This window comes from Lepidochelys olivacea, assembly GCF_965140295.1.
Source record: "Lepidochelys olivacea isolate rLepOli2 genome assembly, chromosome: 3".
In the NCBI taxonomy this organism is placed as follows: Eukaryota; Metazoa; Chordata; order Testudines; family Cheloniidae; genus Lepidochelys; species Lepidochelys olivacea.
In genome coordinates this window covers 7,635,260-7,660,200 of record NC_140413.1, presented here as the reverse complement: position 1 = coordinate 7,660,200, position 24,941 = coordinate 7,635,260, and the positions used below count along the sequence as shown (strand labels likewise).

At 40.4% G+C, this 24,941-nt stretch overlaps 1 protein-coding gene across 1 annotated transcript in view; it reads left to right on the top strand.

Moving 5' to 3' along the window:
* Positions 1-24,941, top strand: part of ELP3 (elongator acetyltransferase complex subunit 3) — a 140,646-nt gene that overhangs the window by 8,289 nt on the left and 107,416 nt on the right. Inside the window, exons 5-7 of the mRNA XM_084624972.1 lie at positions 463-526; positions 2,171-2,239; positions 8,594-8,748. Coding sequence (XP_084481098.1) covers positions 463-526; positions 2,171-2,239; positions 8,594-8,748 — 288 coding nt within the window. The remainder of the gene's footprint in view (positions 1-462; positions 527-2,170; positions 2,240-8,593; positions 8,749-24,941) is intronic.

Genomic DNA, 24,941 nt, shown 5'->3' with positions numbered 1-24,941 from the left:
AACTGAATAAAGTGGAGATGGGGTTTATCTGAAATTATTTCAGGCTTTTGGAAGGTATTTGCAGTACATGTTTTTGTATAATTTATTAAAAAATTATTTTAGGTAGACACAATTATTTGACGGATCAACATTTCTCATATATACGTTAGTTATTCTGTTCCCCTTTGGATGCTTTAAGTAAAATATCTGTTGTGCAGTACTGGTCATCTTCTTTTTTTACATGTAATTTTTTTTTTACTGCTATAGTACAGCACTTGTATAGTGCTACCTGCCCTCAATTCGTATGAATGTCAATAGAAGTTGAGGGTCCTTATTACCATGCTAAATCATGTCTTTAAACTATGCTTTGTAGTGCACAAATGCGGAGATTTCTGTCTCAGATAAATCAAGAGACTCTTTGTTTTGTGTTTGTCATTTGTACAGGTTTGTGTATGACTCCTCATTCTCTTTTAATACTTGCAGATACTGCCCTGGTGGGCCCGATTCTGATTTTGAATATTCAACGCAGTCTTACACTGGCTATGAGGTACTACCTTTGAGGGTCATGTTGCAATGTGACATTTTGTCTGTGAAATTGGGACAGGGTCCTTTTCATCTCTAGTCTCAGCTCTTTAGAAAATCAGTCCTTATTGCAAGAATGAAAAAGGAGAGAGCGGGGAAAAAAAAGAAACGACCGAGTAGTGAAACTGAAACAGTTAAACTGCTAGGGCTGGAAATCCCTTTGAATTAGTTTTTAATAGTTCTCTCTCCTGACTATTTTGTTACCTTTTTTCCCCCTTAGGCTTGAAAAAAAGTTTTTCTTTTCCTACCAATTTTATCCTTTTCATGTTGGCAAAGATAAGTTTCCTTTTATTTTCCTGTTTCAGATGGCTTTAAACTTAAAGGGACACTGGCAGGTTCCAAGTATGATCTCTCCAAAAGTAGTTGTTCTTCATAAATATTGCCTGAGGAAACGGCCCAGTGGAAACTTGAATGCTCTAAAGCCTGTCTCGTAACTCACTTTAACAAAGAGTGGGATCTTGAGGTTTTTAAATCTGTAAATAAAATACTTCAAAAGTGACTTTCTTATCTTACTTGATTTAGTGTCCCATGCCAAACCCCAGAGTAGCACATTTTGAGATTACGTATGTATCTGCAGTAGAATCTCACTAATCCTACGTATTTTATAGTGCAGAAAAAGTTTTCTTGCTACCCAGCAAAAGCTTAATAGCAGATGCTGTAGTGAGACTAAATTATTTAAACATTTTTTTAAAAGAATGCTTCATTCCATCTATTAGTATATTATGAAGTGTCAAAAAATAATTGAAGCTAAGTAATAATTGTCAAAGTAAACGAAGTAAGTAGACTTAGATGCAGAGTCCTTTTATCTTTAATATTTGGTTCACTTTGCTATTATCCAATATTCAGTGATTGGCAATGGGGCTCCCATTCATTAGTGCAAATTAGGAAGTGTGTATGTACAGTAGAATTTCCCTAATTCACAGTGATTTGCAGACTGACACATGTGCCTGTGTGTGTATACACGCATTCGTTTAGTATTAAGTGTCTTTGGCACTTCGCGAGATATAAAGAGGCAGTCCCTGATGCACTAGGAAATTCAAAGGAGAGCATAACTTGTCTAAAAACAATTAGTAATAGTTCACAATGTTGGCATCATGGAAATCAGTTCTTAGGGATTTGATGAAAAGAGGGTGGTGGATTACAAACTGACATTGGGAAGTCATTCCATGCACAGGCAGCATGATGAAGGAGAAAAAGCAGTGAGATGAGGGTAGGAGAAAAAATTGAATGAAGCATCAAGACGACGCATCTTGAGACAATAGTTTTGTAATCATAATTTGCAGAGGTACAAAATAAATCCATTTTGTTGCCCCCTCTCCCTCCCGCAAACTTGTGGTGGTCAAGTAAAAATGGTGTAAAAAAAGATTGAAATGACCTATTTCCGTTGCATTACAACATCAGGGCAAAACACAAATTTGATTTTACATTGGTTAACTTTCAGTAAACTACAACCAGATAGACACTGGATTCATAATGGAATCAAGATCTTAATAATTACATGTTTGTGAAAATGGAGTGTCCAACCAGTGGCTAAAGATTCACACGTCTTGTTCTTTTCCAGTATGTTGTCAAGAAATAAGATTTAATAATGAATCCTTTTTTCTCCTAGCCAACATCAATGAGGGCCATTCGTGCCCGATACGATCCTTATCTCCAGACAAGACATCGAATCGAGCAGGTAAATATTTTCAATGAAGGGAACTTGTATTGTTTGAAAATAGTTGCAATAATTCTGTTAGTTTCCGCATTTTGAAAACAGCTTTCCAATTAAGAGAGTGATCTTGGGGGTTACTGAGTTGTCTTGTTCACTCTGGTGAGGTTTGAGTTTTTAAATAGATATATAAATATCTTGGGGCCTCAAAGTAGACTTGCTTACGATGATCTTTAAGATCCTCTCTCCTACCAGCTGCCAAATCCTTCATTTTCTGCTCCCTATATTGTATTATTTTCATACATAAATATGATGTTTCATCATTATGATAATGTTGCTAGATGAAATATTGTCAGTATAAGAAAAACTCATATAAACAATGATGAGAACTCCCAAAGTCTTACACTTGAGATAGGTTTCAGAGTAACAGCCGTGTTAGTCTGTATTCGCAAAAAGAAAAGGAGTACTTGTGGCACCTTAGAGACTCACCAATTTATTTGAGCATAAGCTTTCGTGAGCTACAGCTCACTTCATCGGATGCATACTGTGGAAAGTTTAGAAGATCTTATTATATACACACAAAGCATGAAAAAATACCTCCTCCCACCCCACTCTCCTGCTGGTAATAGCTTATCTAAAGTGATCACTCTCCTTACAATGTGTATGATAATCAAGTTGGGCCATTTCCAGCACAAATCCAGGTTTTCTCACCATGCCCCCCCCCCCCCCCAAACTCACTCTCCTGCTGGTAATAGCTTATCTAAAGTGACTTGAGTTAGCCATCCTAAAATATGATATTTAGCTATTGATGCTCTCACAACACCCAACTAGTTCACCCCTAAATAAGCCCTGCCTTTTACCAGTTACATTTGGGCTGGGGAAGCCAGTGGCTTACCACTTTCACATCTGTGTGATTGGGGGGGTTCCATTAGCCCAGCTCCCTCCAGTAGCATCTCCATGGAAAAAACTGCATAAACCTGGGGAAAACTAGGAGGATGGCATCTCACTAAGTCATAACCTGCCACTTGATGGAGAATGGACAATAATGATTCATAGATTCATAGATAGATTCATAGATATTTAGGTCAGAAGGGACCATTATGATCATCTAGTCTGACCTCCTGCACAATGCAGGCCACAGAATTTCACCCACCACTCCTAAAAAAGACCTCACACCTATATCTGTGCTATTGAAGTCCTCAAATTGTAGTTTGAAGACCTCAAGGAGCAGAGAATCCTCCAGCAAGTGACCCGTGCCCCATGCTACAGAGGAAGGCGAAAAACCTCCAGGGCCTTCCAATCTGCCCTGGAGGAAAATTCCTTCCCGACCCCAAATATGGCGATCAGCTAAACCCTGAGCATATGGGCAAGATTCATCAGCCAGATACTACAGAAAATTCTTTCCCGGGTAACTTGGATCTTACCCCATCTAAAAACCCATCACAGGCCATTGGGCCTATTTACCATGAATATTTAATTACCAAAACCATGTTATCCCATCATACCATCTCCTCCATAAACTTATCGAGTTTAATCTTAAAGCAAGATAGATCTTTTGCCCCCACTACTTCCCTCGGAAGGCTATTCCAAAACTTCACTCCTCTGATGGTTAGAAACCTTCGTCTAATTTCTAATCTAAATTTCCTAGTGGCCAGTTTATATCCATTTGTTCTTGTGTCCACATTGGTATTGAGTTTAAATAATTCCTCTCCCTCTCTGGTATTTATCCCTCTGATATATTTATAGAGAGCAATCATATCTCCCCTCAACCTTCTTTTAGTTAGGCTAAACAAGCCAAGCTCCCTGAGTCTCCTTTCATAAGACAAGTTTTCCATTCCTCGGATCATCCTAGTAGCCCTTCTCTGTACCTGTTCCAGTTTGAATTCATCCTTCTTAAACATGGGAGGCCAGAACTGCACACAGTATTCCAGGTGAGGTCTCACCAGTGCCTTATATAACGGTACTAAAACCTCCTTATCCCTACTGGAAATACCTCTCCTGATGCATCCCAAGACGACATTAGCTTTTTTCACAGCCATATCACATTGGCAGCTCATAGTCAACCTATGATCAACCAATACTCCAAGGTCCTTTTCCTCCTCCGTTACTTCTAGTTGATGCGTCCCTAGCTTATAACTAAAATTCTTGTTATTAATCCCTAAATGCATGACCTTACACTTCTCACTATTAAATTTCATCCTATTCCTATTACTCCAGTTTACAAGGTCATCCAGATCCTCCTGTAGGGTATCCCTGTCCTTCTCTAAATTAGCAATACCTCCCAGCTTTGTATCATCTGCAAACTTTATTAGCACACTCCCACTTTTTGTGCCCAGGTCAGTAATAAAAAGATTAAATAAGATTGGTCCCAAAACTGATCCTTGAGGAACTCCACTGGTAACCTCCCTCCAACTTGACAGTTCACCTTTCAGTAGGACCCGTTGTAGTCTCCCCTTTAACCAATTCCCTATCCACCTTTCAATTTTCCTATTGATACCCATCTTATCCAATTTAACTAATAATTTCCCATGTGGCACAGTATCAAACGCCTTACTAAAATCTAAATAAATGAGATCCACTGCGTTTCCTTTATCTAAAAAATCTGTTACTCTCTCAAAGAAGGAAATCAGGTTGGTTTGGCACGATCTACCTTTTGTAAAACCATGTTGTATTTTGTCCCATTTACCATTGACTTCAATGTCCTTAACTACCTTCTCCTTCAAAGTTTTTTCCAAGACCTTGCATACTACAGATGTCAAACTAACAGGCCTATAATTACTTGGATCACTTTTTTTCCCTTTCTTAAAAATAGGAACTATGTTAGCAATTCTCCAATCATATGGTACAACCCCTGAATTTACAGATTCATTAAAAATTCTTGCTAATGGGCTTGCAATTTCTTGTGCCAATTCTTTTAATATTCTTGGATGAAGATTATCTGGGCCCCCCGATTTAGCCCCATTAAGCTGTTTGAGTTTCGCTTCTACCTCAGATATGGTGATGTCTACCTCCATATCCTCATTCCCATTTATCATGCTACCATTATCCCTAAGATCCTCTTTAGTCTTATTAAAGACTGAGGCAAAGTATTTGTTTAGATATTGGGCCATGCCTAGATTATCCTTGACCTCCACTCCATCCTCAGTTTTTAGCGGTCCCACTTCTTCTTTCTTTGTTTTCTTCCTATTTATATGACTATAGAACCTTTTACTATTGGTTTTAATTCCCTTTGCAAGGTCCAACTCTACTTGACTTTTAGCCTGTCTCACTTTATCCCTACATATTCTGACCTCAATAAGGTAGCTTTCCTTACTGATCCCTCCCTTCTTCCACTCCCTATATGCTTTCTGCTTTTTCTTAATTACCTCTCTAAGATGCTTGCTCATCCAGCTTGGTCTACAACTCCTGCCTATGAATTTTTTCCCCTTTCTTGGGATGCAGGCTTCCGATAGCTTCTGCAGCTTTAATTTAAAATAATCCCAGGCCTCCTCTACCTTTAAACCCATAAATTCTTCAGTCCAATGATAAATGAACATGGGATCAAACTCTGGTATGTTTCCCTTTCCTTCCCCCATTGTGGGGTTTCTCCCATTCTTCTTCTTCTGTTTTGATGTTCCCCTTCTATCCTCCCCCATCTAGGTGCCTCCTTTTTTCCTTCTCCTGAGGGTGGGGCTGAGATGAAACTGCTGGCCTAGTGGCTGCTTCCATCCCTTAGGAGCCAACAAAGGGGAACAAGGAAGAATAGTGGAGGAGGAATAGGAGAAGTGGCTACTTGTTGTCCTGCAGCAGTCTCTGATGTCCAGAGTCAAGAACTCAGCAAAAAGGAATCCAGTTCTTGCTACTCAAGACAAATAGGTGGAAGTGGGACAGAGGCCAAAAACTGTGGGCTGTTCCAGCAGTCCCAGTTTGGGTGGCATGTGTGTATGTATGTATCCCCAAGAAAATTTCTCCATGTTTCTCCCCTGATAAATAAACTTGGTGGAGATAAGTTGTAGGATTCAATTGTTGTCCTCATGCTTTAGTTCTTGATGGTCTCAAAAAATATGAAACTGCCTAACTTAAAAGATGTATACAGTGTTGTTGTAGCTGTGTTGATCCCAGGATATTAGAAAGACAAGTGGGTGAGGTAATATATTTTTATTGAACCAACTTCTGTTGGTGATTGTGCAGTTACAAAGCTTGTCTCTGAGCTCTTCTTCAGGTCTGGGAAAGGTATGGAGTGTCAGTTAAATATAACATTGAACGGATAGTTCAGCATGAGTAGTTAGTATGCATTCTAAGGGACCAGTAAAGGTGAAGTGGTCTGTTAAACATCCCTGAGGTCATAGCACAAAAAGAGGGGTCAGTGGTTAACAGATTGTTGTAATAACCATAAATCCAATATAATAACTATGTGGGTGAAACCAGACGATCACTGCTCTCTTGAATGAACTCTCACAGGAAAATGAAAAGACAAAACGACGTATCACCTGTGCGTGAACACTTTTCACAAAGAGGTCAGATTCAGTGATCAATCAGTCCTTGTCCTCAAAGGAAACCTGCACAACGCTTTTAAAAGATGACCCTGGGAGCTTAAATTCATAACTTCAGTAGACACTACAAATACTGGTCTTTCATAAAAATGCTGGTTTTATGGCTTATTACAGTAACTTAACCCAGTAACCACCATCTGTGTCTTATGACTGCAGGGGTGTTAATGGGCCACTTCACGTTGGATGGTCTCTTATAATATGTGCCAACTACTGATGCTAAACTATCTGTTCGATCTCATATTTAGGCTGTGTCTACACTATAGCTGATATCAGCTTAATTTATCTCACTCAGGAGTGTGAAAAAACCACCCACTTGAGCAACCTAAGTTACACCAAAACAACAAGGAGTCCGGTGGCACCTTAAAGACTAACAGATTTATTTGGGCATAAGCTTTCGTGGGTAAAAACCCCACATCTTCAGATGTGTGGAGTGAAAATTACAGATGCAGGCATTATTATACTGACATGTGACGAGAGGGGAGTTACCTAACAAGTGGAGAAACAGTGTTGATAGGGCAAATTCAATCAGGGTGGATGTAGTCCACTCCCAATAATTGATGAGGAGGTATCAATTCCAGGAGAGGGGAAGTTGCTTTTGTAGTGAGCCAGCCAGTCCCTATTCAAGCCCAAATTAGTGGTGTTAAATTTGCAAATGAATTTTAGTTCTGCAGTTTCTCTTTGAAGTCTGTTTTTGAAGTTTTTTTTGTTCAACTATGGCTACTTTTAAATCTGTTATAGAATGTCCAGGGAGATTGAAGTGTTCTCCATGCATCTGAAGGAGTGAGTTTTTTACCCACGAAAGCTTATGCCCGAATAAATCTGTTAGTCTTTAAGGTGCCACTGAACGACTCATTGTTTTTGTGGATACAGACTAACATGGCTACCCCCGATAAGTTACACCAACATAAGTGCTTGAGTGCACAGTGCTATATCAGCGGGAGGGCGTCTCCTGCTGACATAACTTCTGCTGCTTGAGCTCTCTTCACCAGATGCACTGCTCTATATATACAGACATGGTCTTAACTGTCACACTCTCAGTAGCTTTCCCCAACCTGAGGAAGAGCTCGAAAGCTTGTCTCTCTCACCAAAAGAAGTTGGTCCGATAGCAGATATTACCTCACCCGCCTTCTCTCCCCAACTTAAATGATCTCTCTTCATGAATGAATCTTAAGCCATTTAACTAACCGTTTACGTTGGCTAAACAACCAATTCTAAACAGTGTTTAAGATTGCAACTCTTCTGAGTAGTAATTGACTGCTAATATAATAGGAAAAACTTCCTGGGACATTGTTGAATGATCACTGATTTGCCTGTAATTCTGATGTGAGTAGATGCTGTCTCTTCTTATGTGTACAAAGAGTAAATGGTTCCTCAAATCTTCTGTCTCTTCTCCTGAAATCAACTTTCAGGAGAACAGTGAAACTCCATTGCTCTTAATCCTTTATTGCCTTCACTGGCTTCTGCTGCTCTCTAAATCCAGTGGGAAAACTCTCTGGATTTTGTATAGCCCTGGTCTCGCCCATCTCCTTGAACTCTGCTCTTCCAGTTTGAGCTTCCTTTATGGTATTGCTCCATCATTTGTGATGCCCCATCTCTTTAGAGCACTCTCCTATACGTCGCCTCTTTACATTGTCTTTATAAACCATCCTACGCTCTTGCAATAGAGAAGTCATTTCTAAGTTATATTAAGGCTACTATATACAAAAGCATTATTGATTTGGCATTCTAGTAGAAGATATGAAAGGTCAATTCTGATAAGGAACTAACTGTACAGTATATTTTGGAGTCAAAGGTTTTCATTGGAGTCCTTTAGGTACAAAGTCTCTCACAGCTATATTTAACTTTTTAGCTGAAACAGCTGGGCCACAGTGTGGATAAGGTGGAATTCATTGTGATGGGAGGAACATTTATGGCCCTTCCTGAAGACTACAGAGATTACTTCATCCGAAACCTTCATGATGCTTTATCTGGACACACTTCCAACAATGTATCGGAGGCTGTCCGGTAAGCACACTTGGTGTCCTTTAACACGCTTTTTAAAAACCTTAAGTTAGCATAGGAAAACAAATATTGAGTGTGAAAATATGGGCTAAAATTTTCCACCCTGGATGTTCAAAGTTAGACAGTCAAATGTATATTTAGATAGACTTCCGGTAGTGCTGAGCACCCACAAGTCCATTGGCTAAAAATCAGACCATTTCTAATGTTCTTAATCATGGGTTTAACGTGGGTCCAACTCTAGGTACCCAAGCTGGAAAGTTTTCTCCACAGTACATGCCTATTTCTGTGTGATGTGGCATCAAATTGAGCAGATTGTTCTTACTTTGGTGTTTAGTCTGATTTTTACCACCAAAATGCAAACTTCCAGTGTATCTACAACCATGGTTTTCAACCTTTTTTCATTTGCGGCCCCCTAAAAAATTTCAAATGGAGGTGTGGACCCCTTTAGAAATCAGAAATATAGTCTGTGGATCCCAGGGGTCCACAGGTGGAAAACCACTGTTCTGTGGTAATGACAGTCGTTCGTGAACCCCTTAGACATGGTCTGCCGACCCCTTGGGGGTTGAAAAGTACTTATCTACAGCTCAGCTGATATCAACAATGACTGTTTTTGGGGTGCAAACTTTAAATTGTGTAGTATTTAAATAACATTGTATTATCCAGATATCCGATTTAAATAATGACTCTTTTGGCAAAGAAAAAGTACACAAATATTCTTAATCAAGTTCATGAATAATGTAAGTGGATCTCAAAGTTTCCTTTTTAAAATTTCACATTTTGGGCGGGGTGGGGGGTGGGGGCACAGGATTGTGGATAATCTGAAAAATCTCCTGCTGGTAACATTGAGCTTCCCTCATCCTCTCATTCTGCACAGCTCATTTATGCATAGTCTATCATCATTCCCTCCCCTTCCGTCAAGGTGGTGATGCAGGTGGGCTGTCCGCAGCTTCAAAGCTGTGGATGTATTACTTTTGTTCCCTTGCTGAGTATTTGTATAGGAAGGGATGATATAGGCCTGAGTCCTCATAGGAGAACCTTTTTGACCCATTTTTTGAGGCTGCTAGTAAGAGGTTGAAGAGATTCATATCACCCGAGGGCAGTTGATTGTTTCATAAAGCTGAAATCACAAACCATCAGCCCTCAGGATATCCCTTGGCATCTGTTTCTTAAGCCACAGTGAACCCTCTTTATTGCATGCTTCAGTCTTTGCTGCAGATTTAAAGACTTAATATCCTCTTTAAAACATGCCCCTGCATATTTGTTGTTCTTTCAGGTAACTCTTAAGATTGGAGAAAAATAGGTGTTTTTTCTTATGTACTTTGTGTATAGTCATTTTCACAATGTCCCCTGAGTCTTGTGGGTCTTTCCCATAGTAACAGGGCAAACCATTTTAGAAAATGGTGGTTATAAAAATCTCAGAAATGGTCAGGGATGCCTTGGGAGCAGCAGTAGAATCTTGAAACTACATTTAACTTTTTTTTTTAAAATGGCTGGATTTCAAGTTGATCATGTTCCTTGAAGTTTGTAAACAATGTTAAATTTCTTTATATGGTATCATCTTTTTAATGTAAGAATGGTCATACTGGGTCAGATCAGTGGTCCATCTAGCCCAGTATCCTGTCTAACAGTGCCCAGTGCCAGATGCTTCTGAGGGAATGAAAAGAACAGGCAGTTATCGAGTGAGACATCCCCTGTTGACTTGTCCCAGCATGTGGCAGTCAAAGATTAGGGACACAGAGGGTAGAGTTGTATCCCTGACCATCTTGGCTAATAGCCCTTGGTGGACTTATTCTCCATTAACTTCTCTGATTCTTTTTTGAATCCAGTTATGGTTTTGGCTTTCACAACATCCTCTGGCAACAAGTTGTACAGGTTGACTGTGCTTTGTGTGACGAAGTTAGGGTAACCCGATATTCAGGGCTTTGTCTTATGGGTGCCTATTATCCCCCACCCCAATCCCGATTTTTCACACTTGTTGTTTGGTCAGAAGTACTTCCTTATGTTTGTTTTTAAACCTGCTGCCTATTCATTTCATTGGGTGACTCCCGATTCCTGTGTTATGTGAAGGGATAAATAAAACTTTATTTTTTCATTTCTCCACACCATTCATAATTTTATAAACCTCTGTTTACGTCATTCAAGATCATTTTTATCACTGTGATTGAAAGTAGCAATTGATTTCTTCACTAGACCACAAGGGGGTGTATTGTATTCTATAAGCTACATCCTGTGCTTATGCTGTTTTGGAATTTGTTTTAATTTTAACCTTTTTATTACCTGTTTTATTTATCATGTTCAAATGTTTGCTCTTTTCCTTATTAATTAAATGCAACTTTTTCTAGCATATAATAGGCCTGGATAATACAAACTGCAGAAAGTGATCAGAATAAAGTCGGGCAGTTACTTATTATACGAATGCTTTGTTTCCTGGGTGTCCTCATCAGATCAAATGGCATATTTATTTAGATGAATAAGACACCCCTGCTTTTACTGCATGTTACATCAGATAAATAACCACCTTCTTAGAAGCTATTTGATAAAAGTGAGTCCTTCAGAACTTCTGAGGAAGGCAGAATGAGCAGTTAAGAAAACAGCGAGGTCTAGTTAATATAATCTCTTCCACGTTAATGGTGCGTGCATGTCAAAACACAACTGTTGTGCCTCTACTTGCTTGTCTCTCTCTCATTTTCTAAAAGGGTCAGCACCTCCCTGAACTCAGGCTACCTTTTTATATCTGTCACGGAGTGTGGGGGAGTCCAGGCCCTGCACCCCTCTTCCTGGGATTCACTGAGACTCTCAGCCAGCCAGTAAAACAGAAGGTTTATTGCACAACAGGAACACAGTCCAAAACAGCTTGTGGGTACAACCAGGACCCCTCAGTCAAGTCCTTCTGGGGGAGCAGGGAGCTGGGGTTTGCTGTGTTCCTCCACCCAGCACCAAACTGAAACTAAACCCACCCAGCAAGTTCCCTTCTGCAGCCTCTGTTCACATTCCTGGGCAGAGGTGTTACCTCCCCCACCCCCTCCTGGCTCAGGTTACAGGCTCTCAGGTATCCCATCCCCAGGGCACATTCCCAGGTCAACACTCCCCCCTCCCTGCTGCGTCACATCATCAAAATATCCTAACAGGCCAGGCTCTGAGTCACAACCTTGTGAGCTGTAGCTCACGAAAGCTTATGCTCTAATAAATTGGTTAGTCTCTAAGGTGCCACAAGTCCTCCTTTTCTTTTTGCGAACCTTGTACCAGGTTTCAGAGTAACAGCCCTGTTAGTCTGTATTCGCAAAAAGAAAAGGAGTACTTGTGGCACCTTAGAGGCTAACCAATTTATTTGAGCATGAGTTTTCGTGAGCTACAGCTCACTTCATCAGATGCATGCCGTGGAAACTGCAGCAGACTTTATATATACACAGAGAATATGAAAAAATACCTCCTCCCACCCCATTGTCCAGCTGGTAATAGCTTATCTAAAGTGATCATCAGGTGGGCCATTTCCAGCACAAATCCAGGTTTTCTCACCCTCCACCCCCCCCCACAAATTCACTCTCCTGCTGGTGATAGCCCATCCAAAGTGACAACTCTTTACACAGTGTGCATGATAATAAAGTTGAGCCATTTCCTGCACAAATCCAGGTTCTCTCACCCCCTCACCCCCCTCCCAAAAACCACACACACAAACTCACTATCCTGCTGGTAATAGCTCATCCAAAGTGACCATTCTCCCTACAATGTGCATAATTAAGGTGGGCCATTTCCAGCACAAATCCAGGTTTTCTCACATCCCCCCCACACCCATACACACACAAACTCACTCTCCTGCTGGTAATAGCTCATCCAAAGTGACCACTCTCCAAGTTTAAATCCAAGTTAAACCAGAACATCTGGGGGGGTTAGGAAAAAACAAGAGGAAATAGGCTACCTTGCATAATGACTTAGCCACTCCCAGTCTCTATTTAAGCCTAAATTAATAGTATCCAATTTGCAAATGAATTCCAATTCAGCAGTTTCTCGCTGGAGTCTGGATTTGAAGTTTTTTTGTTTTAAGATAGCGACCTTCATGTCTGTTCTCCGACTGGTTTATGAATGTTATAATTCTTGACATCTGATTTGTGTCCATTTATTCTTTTACGTAGAGACTGTCCAGTTTGACCAATGTACATGGCAGAGGGGCATTGCTGGCACATGATGGCATATATCAGCCCCCAACTAAAACCCCTCCAACGCATTATTAAGGATCTACAACCTATCCTAAAGGATGACCCAGCACTCTCACAAATCTTGGGAGACAGGCCAGTCCTTGCCTACAGACAGCCCCGCAACCTGAAGCAAATACTCACCAACAACCACATACCACACAACAGAACCACTAACCCAGGAACTTATCCTTGCAACAAAGCCCGTTGCCAATTGTGCCCACATATCTATTCAGGGGACACCATCACAGGGCCTAATAACATCAGCCACACTATCAGAGGCTCGTATACCTGCACATCCACCAATGTGATATATGCCATCATGTGCCAGCAATGCCCCTCTGCCATGTACATTGGTCAAACTGGACAGTCTCTATGTAAAAGAATAAATGGACACAAATCAGATGTCAAGAATTATAACATTCATAAACCAGTCGGAGAACACTTCAATCTCTCTGGTCACGCAATCACAGACATGAAGGTCGCTATCTTAAAACAAAAAAACTTCAAATCCAGACTCCAGCGAGAAACTGCTGAATTGGAATTCATTTGCAAATTGGATACTATTAATTTAGGCTTAAATAGAGACTGGGAGTGGCTAAGTCATTATGCAAGGTAGCCTATTTCCTCTTGTTTTTTCCTAACCCCCCCCCCCCCCCCAGATGTTCTGGTTTAACTTGGATTTAAACTTGGAGAGTGGTCAGTTTGGATGAGCTATTACCAGCAGGAGAGTGAGTTTGTGTGTGTATGGGGGTGGGGGGGATGTGAGAAAACCTGGATTTGTGCTGGAAATGGCCCACCTTAATTATGCACATTGTAGGGAGAATGGTCACTTTGGATGAGCTATTACCAGCAGGATAGTGAGTTTGTGTGTGTGGTTTTTGGGAGGGGGGTGAGGGGGTGAGAGAACCTGGATTTGTGCAGGAAATGGCCCAACTTTATTATCATGCACATTGTGTAAAGAGTTGTCACTTTGGATGGGCTATCACCAGCAGGAGAGTGAATTTGTGTGGGGGGGTGGAGGGTGAGAAAACCTGGATTTGTGCTGGAAATGGCCCACCTGATGATCACTTTAGATAAGCTATTACCAGCTGGACAATGGGGTGGGAGGAGGTATTTTTTCATATTCTCTGTGTATATATAAAGTCTGCTGCAGTTTCCACGGCATGCATCCGATGAAGTGAGCTGTAGCTCACGAAAGCTCATGCTCAAATAAATTGGTTAGTCTCTAAGGTGCCACAAGTACTCCTTTTCTTTTTGCGAACCTTGTACCACTTGACCCCAGGACTTGTGCCCTTCTCTTGAGAAGGTGGGCTGAACCGGATATAGGGTACAGTTGAGCCCCAACCCTTAAAGAGCCACCTACCCCTATGGCAGCCCCCATTACCAGAGCATCTCAGTGCCTCACAATCTGTGATGTATTTCCTTAACGCTCCTGGGCGATAGGGAAGTGTTGTTATCCTAGCCCCATCTTACAGATGGGGAATGGAGGAATAGAGAGACTGAGGCCCAGAATCTCAAAAGTATTTGGGCTTCTAATTTCAATTGATGTAAAAGTGATTTAGCCAAGGCCCCACATGAAATGAGTAGGCCTATACATAGATAACTGTCCAGCAGATTTTGCATTGTAAAACTGCAAAGAAAAATGTAGCTTTTCAGGGGTCCCTGAAGTATTTTTTTGGGTTATTAGGACTGGGTGAGGGTCACACTGAGACACATCCTTATTTAGCTATTTCCTACCTCATTGTTATAACTTAGTTCAGTACTTTTAAGTGAAGAACTGGAGACAATGTGCTAAGTTTTAACTGGTGTCATTGACATTTCAAGAGGAAACAACCTTTTTAAAATCATCCATCTTTCTGCAGAGGCAGGGCTTTTTTCTATTTTAGATCTAACTTCTTTTCTCTGTTTTCCTCTGGAGGGCAGCAAATGCTTTCTTTCTATTCAAATTAAAAAAAAAAACAAAAACCACCTGGAAACACTGGCCAGGCTTAATTGTCAAATAAACATAATCATGAACAAATTGGAAAAACCAGTGCATGTACTTCAAGGAAGTAAAGGTTCTGTAGGGGAAGTACTTGTGGATGGATGATACTTTTGAAGGCTCCATTGAGTGTCTCCTACTCAGCTAAAAACCTCTGAAATTATTCCTTATTAAAACATAAAGAATCATGAAGAGAAGGATATAATTGTATTTGGTTTAGCGCTCTTGTTATTGACATTTTAAATGATGAACTAAAATTCATTGAGGGGGGGGAAGTGTGAAAGTAGAAGACAGTCCAGTTTAATTCAGACGATAAATGTCAGCTGCTTCAGCCCGATGGAGATTTGATAATTCAAGGTCTGGCTACTACTAAGTCTTTCACCTATACTGTAGGTCACCATCTAAGCTTGTGTAGGCTGGTAAAGACAAAGTTGTTAAATGTGATGTCTCTAGCCTGGTCTCAGTCCAGTTCTCAGTGACAGATGTCTGCATAATATTTGGCTTCTTCAGTAAACAGACAAAGAAATTTAAATTGGCATGAAAATTAAACTGTCCATCAAGGTGGTACATCAAGTTTAAACATCTTGGTTGAGCTATGTGGGGAAAACTTGCATTACCAGTGCTATACTTTTCCTGTGGCTAAACAGAAACTATTTAGATAAGAATAAGTAAGAAATTTTCAAGTGGCACCTCCTGATTAAGCTAGAGGCTGGAAGATTGTGCGACCACTGTGTCTTCTAGATAAGTAATATAAATTCATATTTCTTGCTTAACTTCATCGTGCATAGCTGTTGAAGCATATAAATGGAAGATTGCTGATCTGAGAATAACAGTATATGCTGAGGATAAGCTTTATATGTTGTGTGATTTGAGGGTTCAGCCTTTTTCCATTACAAAATCATCTCTTTTTGGTCTGGTTCTAAAAAGGAAAAAAAAAAGTCTGTAGTGCTGTTTCTTGCTTTATGTTGTAGCTAATGCATTTGTCTCCGTTCATTGCTCCAGGTTGTAATAGCTGTTGAGATTTTCCTCTCTATTGAAATTGTCTAGATTCATTGGTCTTTATACAGAGATCCCATTTGCTGTTGACAGACCATCCAGCTAAAATGTTTCAAAACCGCATTCTGCATATTGGCTTCTCCCAGTGAACTGAAGCTCCATGTGTTTGTATGTTGGAGAGCATACGGGTCCCAATTCAGATGAGCGTGGACAAAACTTTTTTTGGGGGGCAGAGGAGGGTCCAGTCACTTTTCTTCCTTGCCCCAAACCTGAGATCTGGCCAAATGCCACCCTTGCATTATTCCTATGAAGGTGACATGCTGACTTTTGTATCTGAGAGTCACTGTTGCAAGTCTGATAAATTCACTCCTCTGGCATCCTTATATATTCGGTACTATGTTTTGAATTTGTTCCAATCCTCTGTCTTATTTGCCTACATTTAATTTCTACTCGAAGAACTGTTCTGTGCCCTCGTCCTCATAATTTTATTACGTACTTAATTCCCCATTCCATGATGGTTTGTATTCTGGCTTCCAGTGAGGAAGACTCAGTGGGTCTGGATTTAGAAATTTTCAGTATGTCGTCGTCTTTCATTTGGTAATGGGTGCTGTTGGTAATGGGAGACTTCTCAGAAATATTGAATTAATGGGTAGGCTAAGGAGTAACTGTGATCTTGTTAGATCTCCCTAAATTAAATAGGGTAGAGTCTGACAAGTATTTCCAGGGAAAACTTAAGTACTTCAGGAAGTGGTGATGAAATTGCTCTGAATAGGAACCAAACTAGTGCCCAGATGTACCAGTTGGGAATCTATGCTTTTGGAGGCAGTGTCTCTTGGTAAGATTCAAGAAGGCTTGACTGCTAGCAGTCATTTAAAAAAAAAAATCTTAAAACTTTTTTGTGGGAGCTAGCACTGGTGACCTGGTCAAATATCAGTGTGGAGTCATTGCTTCCTGGCTACCTCAGCCCACTACGTTTTATTTTTAGTATTGTTCGCCTAGTGTCTGTCCTGCTCTGTTTAAAGACGGTGCGTTCATCTTTACCAACATAGGATCTTTACTGGCAGAAATTCCCCAACTGAACAGGTGCATGAAAGTGAGCATGTTGCATACAGGAGTTATTCAAGCAAAGAATAGGGTTGTGACTTAAAAAGAAAAAAACTGGACCAAGCTCAACAGAGAACTGACCTTACACTCTCTTGCCAGGGTCCTTTATCACACATGGAGTAGGCAAACTGCCCCAGTTGGATATTTGCATGGTGCTTGCCCACTATAGCGATAAGCACTGTTTAGACAGTTCAGGCAAATGTACTTTCTCCAGAGGTTATTGTCTCTAGTGACAGGTTTCAGAGTAGCAGCCGTGTTAGTCTGTATTCGCAAAAAGAAAAGGAGGACTTGTGGCACCTTAGAGACTAACCAATTTATTAGAGCATAAGCTTTCGTGAGCTACAGCTCACTTCCTCAGATGCATATCGTGGAAACTGCAGCAGGCTTTATATATACACAGAGAATATGAAACAATACCTATTCCCACCCCACTGTCCTGCTGGTAATAGCTTATCTAAAGTGATTTCCAGCACAAATCCAGGTTTTCTCACCCTCCACCCCCCCACACAAATTCACTCTCCTGCTGGTGATAGCCCATCCAAAGTGACAACTCTTTACACAATGTGCATGACAATCAAGCTGGGCTATTTCCTGCATAAATCCAGGTTCTCACATCCCCCCACCCCCATACACAATAGTATGTACACAATAGTGTATGGGGGTGGGGGGGATGTGAGAACCTGGATTTATGCAGGAAATAGCCCAGCTTGATTGTCATGCACATTGTGTAAAGAGTTGTCACTTTGGATGGGCTATCACCAGCAGGAGAGTGAATTTGTGTGGGGGGGTGGAGGGTGAGAAAACCTGGATTTGTGCTGGAAATCACTTTAGATAAGCTATTACCAGCAGGACAGTGGGGTGGGAATAGGTATTGTTTCATATTCTCTGTGTATATATAAAGCCTGCTGCAGTTTCCACGATATGCATCTGAGGAAGTGAGCTGTAGCTCACGAAAGCTTATGCTCTAATAAATTGGTTAGTCTCTAAGGTGCCACAAGTCCTCCTTTTCTTTTTGTCTCTAGTGAGTCAGTAAGCTTGAGAACTGTACTGGTTGAGGAATGAATAAATGACTCCTAGAACCATGAGGGATTTTGCCTTTGTAAAGAATATGCAACAAGGTTGAGAAGTTTTTTTAATTTTTATCTCTTGAGAACACACAGCTTAGGCGATTTCAATACATTCCTGGATATCAAATAAAGATGTGGACTTTATGATAAGGGAACAACATCCCTCCCTTGGGAGGAAAGTTATTGTTGTGCCAAAGAATAATTGTAAGATGGGTTTTTTATTGTTGATTTTTGATCACTAGAGAAATGCACCCCCTCTGTGGGTACTGGAACAGTGACTTGATGAGAATTTGTGGCTGCATTTCCTCTTTCAAGAGGAAAGATGGAAGCAAGAGAGGTGTAAAATATAGGTGTAAATAATCATTTTACTCCTCCTCTGCCCGCACCACTCATGAAAGGCGATGAGCCTGCCTGTGTCCTATTGTGATTCATCGCCTGATCCTGAAGGGCTGAGCACTCTTACTACTCCTATGAGTGCTGAGCACCTCTCAGGATCCAGCTTTTAATTAGTAAATGCTCGGTCCTCTTAGAGGATAAAATCACTTGAATTAACTTCATTGTAAATGGCCAGTGTGGTGGAAGCCTGCCTTCTCTCTATGCCTGTTCTGTGGCTAGCCTGGACTCTGGTCTCTAATTGGGTATATTTCATCAGTGCAAAACTCAATATACTAAAACCAAAATGCCCCCCACCCCCCCTTTTTTTTTTTTGGTTCATTTTAATAATATGCTACATTACGTGCTTGATCTGGCTTTTTGCAGTCACATCCCTAATGGAAAAATAAGAATGGGGAGAGGGGTGATGGAACCCAACATTCTACAAGTCACTGTTACCCAGCATGCATGCACAATTAAATGACTGGTAAATAGACTAGTGGGTATAATGATGAGGCCTGGTCTGCATGCATAATAAGTTGTACAACTTTAACTGTACTAGTATAGCTAAAGCCTCACAACCTCCCTAGCGTGGACACAGTTATACCGATATATCTGACATACCAATTGTACCAGTATAACTTTCAGTAAAAAGTCACACTTCTGGTTTTATTCCATGGCAGAAGAATAACAACAGACTCAGGAAGATAACCGGACCATTATCCATGGCTGGATCTGCATTAATCCCACTAACCTCCTTATAATGCCCTTGAAAAGACTCTTCTTCTTTTTTTTTTTTTTCCCCACTTGTGGTGCACACTGAAAGCCTGAACCCAAGATGCTGAGCACCTGCAATACCATTTGATTTCTCTGATAGAACTGTGATATTGCCTCTTGACAGGCATGGTCTTTGTTGCTTGGGTTTTTGCTTAAGTGCCTGTGTGTGTGGGTGACTAGTCAGCAAGGCTTCCTTTTCTTCCAAATGTTTCTATTTCTCCATGAGAAATTTCTCTTTGAGGTATCCCAAACACTGTCTTGCTCTTTTAAGAGAGGATGTAAGCAGTTGGAAGCTGCTACCTGAGAGCCTTCATCAAAAGAGAGGACACATGTATTGATTTGGGTCAGAATTTTAAAAAATGGCACTGGTTTTGTGTGCTTTAACTATTGGGTGTCCAATTTAAGATGCCATGGGCCTAATTTCTTGTGGGTGCTTAGCACCTTTGAGGTGTGCGGTAATTCTCCAAAAAGAGCCATATACCCACATCATATATTATTTGAAAGCTTGTTGTGTGTACTAGTAAGTGGTGCTGCAAGCACAAAGGTGAGATGAGACAATGGTATCCAAAATGAGAAAGTTTTGTGCACGGTTCCAGAAACACTGCAAAATGACCACAGTTTTTACTGTTAATTTCAACACCTTAATGTGTTTATTAATCAAAGCTACCAAACAACAACTTATTAAAAGATGTTTTAACTGCGTGAGACACTGCTTGATTCAAGTACTAACTAGTACATTAAGCTTAGATTGTGGTTTTGTTTTATTTCTTAGCAAACAGATCAAAGTACATTACGATATCACTTATAATCACTTAAAAACTATCTTTCTGTAGTTAATACATCTATTTTATATTTTACCTAAAACACTGTGTTGTCTGAAGTGCAAAGGGGCAAAATCTCAGCTCATGAACAAGAGTTGGTGCACATCCAATTTTCTTTGTAGAAGTGGCGGACTGGGTAATAAATTCATACTGGTCAGGTTTTGACCAGGGCAGGATGGTATAGCTCTCGGGTCTTAGGCTGGGGAGCTGGGAGTATTTTGGCTGAAGCCTCTCTATAGTGGGTTCATGAGTGGCTGGCCAGAGCATTCATGAACCCAGCTGGAGTGGGCCCTGCATGTTGGTGTGTTGCGGTCCAAATACAAGACAGAACAAGGCTTTAAGCAAGCAAGCAGGCTGGTCTGCCTTGTCAACTTTCCACCCTCTCTTTTATTCTCCCCCTCCTCCTGCGCATTACATACTCCAACAGATAAAAGGAATACACTGGCTTTGTTTAATATTCTTATTTACCAATTTCTATCTACCGCATTCCTTGCTCTCGGGCTTTGAGCCCAGTCCTGGGAGGCTTCCCACGGTTCATGTCCTCTGGGCGAGTTTCCAAGGTTCATGCCCTTGAGAGGAGCCGTTTGTGCACTGCTCCTACACAACACTCAGGGTGTGCCCTGAATGTTGCCAAGTGCATGAACCCTGCATGAATCCTTCATTGGTGTGAGTGCAAGCTTGGAGGGCTTTGCAGCTTGTCACATCACAGTGCAAGAGGGAACCCAGATTGGTGAGGCAGAGGGCTCAACTGTACCTCAGTTCCACATGGCTCCCCGGGATCCGTCACAACATGTACCGACTCAATTTGGGGATAGCTGAAACCCCCCATTATTACTGAGTTTTCTATTTTTATAGCCTCTCTAATCTCTGAACATTTCACAGTCACTATCACCATCCTGCAGTGTGCAGAGAGGATGTTTCAGTGGCACACGTTCTTTGTCACTCAGTACGACCTGTGCCTATGTCCCTCTTCAGTGCTGATGGACCAATGAGAAGAACAGACTGAGCTGAATTAGGGCATCATGTGGAAGCCCAAGCTGAAAGTATCTATGAGCATGCAACAGAGAAACTATAGTGTGTAGGAGAGTTGCAATGACTGTCATACAAATGATGGCTAGAGATGAATTCCACACATTCAGTGAATTGGCTGCTGAATACTTGAGGTACTTCCTAAAAGGATTTGACAAAGCTAATACTGTAACTGTAGTCTTTGAGAGATATGTAACAGTAACTCTGTTGAAACTGCAGGAAGACAGTTCAGGACATGCTCTAATTTGGAGGCAAGAAATACCAGGTGATTGAAGAAGAAGTTTCTTAAGAAGCTTCTAAACTTGGCATCCAACAAGCAGGCACTTATAAAATTTCTCTGAATATATGTTTCAAAATGCACCTGAGTGTGTAGGAGCACACCCAGCACAAACACTCCTCCTTGCTGGAGGCTTTTCCAGTGATAAAGTAGCATAGTCTATCTCAAGTAGAAGTGTTGAAGAAGCCTAGGACTTGTACAGTACTCAAGAGGAAGCAGACAGAAGGATGCTTCTGCATGTTCTGTCTCTCAATATGACTTTAGAGTCTTTTGGTGTCAAAGGAACCTTAGTGATTAGGTCACCTGATACAGATGTTTTGGTCCTTGCTGTTCCATACTTTCCAAAAATAATATGTAAATTGAAACAAGTACCATTACCAGCACAACTCACAAGTGTCGCTTCATAACTGTGCATGTAATTTGTGATTACACATCTGACTGCTGCAACATACTTGCTGGTGTACACACATTACATCCTTATTTGGTTTTGGGGGAGCGGGAAGAATCTGTGTTTAATGTTGTCAAAAAAAAGAGAGCTTACTGCTTTAGAGGTCTTGCCAAATTGGAAAAGTGACAGACAAGCAGCAATTTCTGCTATAAGTAAGTTGGTAACAGTGCATGACCAGAGCAAGAAAGAAACAGAGCCCACAGAGACCTGAATTCTTTGCACTTCAGTCTAGCCATCAAAAAGGACAAGTCACTGGCCAAACTTCCACCATTTTGAAGAGCATATCAAGTGAGCATCTTGGCAAACAAAGTTCTGGATGTTTTCACACATAGGTTAAACCAGATATTGAATCACCATTGCAAAATGGATTAAAAAGTGTGGGTGATGAAATACTTCCTTCTTCAGGGGCCCAGTGGCATCAGAGCATCTACTAGACCTTATCTGTGTCTGTACCAGGAGAGGTCACTGCACAATCTACTGTTTCTGTAGTCAGAACCATCTTCCCTGCACAGAACTGTGTACATGCCAAGGCAATGAAGACTGTGGTAACTCGACAGAGGTTATAATGATGAATGTGATGATGATAATGATATTGACTAGAAATGTCATCAGCACTGTTTCGTTTCAGTGATGTGTTTAAAAATGTATTATTAGATTTTGTTTTACCCTTTAGATGTTGTGATTCTTTGAGGTCACAAAGAAATCCAATATTATATCTTGAAATAATACATAGTCATTAAACTAACCCAGACTGGGGGTTGGGACCCCTCGGGGGTCACAAGGCCATTACATGGGGAGTTGTGAGCTGTCAGCCTACACCCCAAACCCTGCTTTGCCTCCAGCATTTATAATGCTGTTAAATACATTAAAAAGTGTTCTTAATTGTTAAGGGGGGTCGCACTCAGAGGCCTGCTATGTGAAAGAGGTCACCAGTATGAAAGTTTGAGAATCCCTGAACTAATAGAATTGAATGCAAATATGTCATTGTTTATCCCTGTTGCTATGGTAATGGCACCACTTTGACAGTTCCACACACTTTGTCTTAAAGTAGACTTTCTTTAAAATTTCCTCAGCAAACATGCACTGCTTGAATGGTTCGCCTCCAGCCCTAAAATGTATTATTGTTGGCATGATTGGGTGATTATTAGATGCCCATGTCATAGCACCTCTTCTTCAACTGCTGGGCATCTACTGCAATTCTTTGGATTGAGACTATTGGCAAGAAAATGTGGTGGAATAAGTGCTTGATCCCTTTGCTTCTTTACTACCTGAAATGTAATTTTATTGTTGGGTATGCCATTCTCCAATGTCTCCTGAAGTTCTTTCCAAATTTCAGCAGCATCAGCAGTCTTGCTGCAGTTTGTCCAAAGCTATGGAGTTAGGTATGAGACTGTTCAGTGTATCTTCTACGTCTCTTTTTAGTCCAGTGTGGCTACTTTTGCTGTGATAGTTCCATCTGTTTGGTCACCATTTTCTTCACAAATTGTCATCAGACTAGGCCAGATCTTAATAAATAGCTCAAACAGTCAACCACTGTATTCCACTGTACATCTTGGGGGAGAATTAGTTTGGTTTCTCCTGCTTTCTTCAGAGTAGCTGAAGCAAAGTGGTTGTTATAGAAGTATTTTGTAATTTCAACAACATTTTCCTTTATTCCTGGAAATAAGTCTTTGGCTAAAGTGAGCACTTCACCTGTATGTTATAAGTTTCAGGTTCCCTTCATTATTTTCTTATAGATTTCTTCTCATCTTTGCTACTTTGCAGCATTGACTGTGACAAAACTACACACTTAATGGTTTTTTTTCACAGTTTATATTTTACTGCAATTTCTTCTAGGTTACCTGCAGTATGGGCATTTCCTGATGTAGCAGTTCTTTCTACAAGATAGACAACCCCATCTTCTGTTGTCACACAAGCACATATTACTGGATCATTGTGTACATTGCTGCATCCATCACAACTGTGATTAATGAATTTTCTGTCAGTGTTTGCACACTGTTCAGTTTGCTTCTCATACACTGGCTCCAGCAGTGTCTGCTCTGTCAGATGGAGTGTAGCCTGGCTATAATGATTGAACCTGTCAATGATTGAGCCTGTTTGTTCTGAACAAGACGAAAGAGAATTTGTTGCATAAATGAAACAAGCAATCTTTTCATCTGGGGAATCTAGTTCAAATTTGTTTGTCCTGATTATGAACTCATCCCTGTATTTACTGGTTGGTTTTTAAAAAAAAAAAAAAAAAAAAAAAAAAAACTTCAACAGATAATTTGCTGTCTGTATGTTTAGTTGCAGCGCTGCTGGTGACTTTGAAGTTGTAGATGTTGCTGATGTTGGACGTTTATAACCCTTTATGTCTAAGCTGGACCTTGAAACAAAATGGTAAAAGTCACTTTCAATCACTGAGTATCAGTGTTTTTAAAAAAGTTAGTTGTAAATGAAAGATTTCTCCTCCTGCTGCTGTTTGTATCACTGTTTAAATTATATAATTTATTTTAAACAGTTTTTTAGGGAAAACAATAAATCATAAGATTTATTGAAATCTATTTAAATCGTTCTTTAGCAACATACCAAGCAGCTTGATTTTTTTTCAAATATTCATAAATGCCTTAAAACTTTACTTTTAAACAGGAAGCATAGAATGTTTGATTATATTGAGCAATAAAATAATAATTTCTGAAGTCCAGCAGTACCAGTAAAAATGTAAGTGATAAATACTCCCACAGCAAACATACCAATTATATTTTGAACACAAACATTTTGAAATTCATAAGTAATCCACCCAAAACACAAATGTATGACAATAATCTGTTATTTACTAGCATAGTAAGACATGATAGACAGTTCATAAGAATGACGCAAAAAATAAGTTTACTAAACAGTTGATCTAGATTGTTCAGTTGTGTCTACATCACCTTCAAAGTCATTCCCTTTTTAGGAGCATTTTTCATAATGTTTCATTCTGACAACCAGGCCTTGCACCTCTTTGTTGCACTGTTTTCTTTACTCACTGGCACCTGTTCCTTTTGTACCCAGAGGTACAGGAATTTCTTGAAAAATATTCTCAATCAGGGTTTTTTTACCACCTGCAGCCCTGGCAGTTTTTTCCCCCTCCGGTTCTCAGGTGTTGAAAT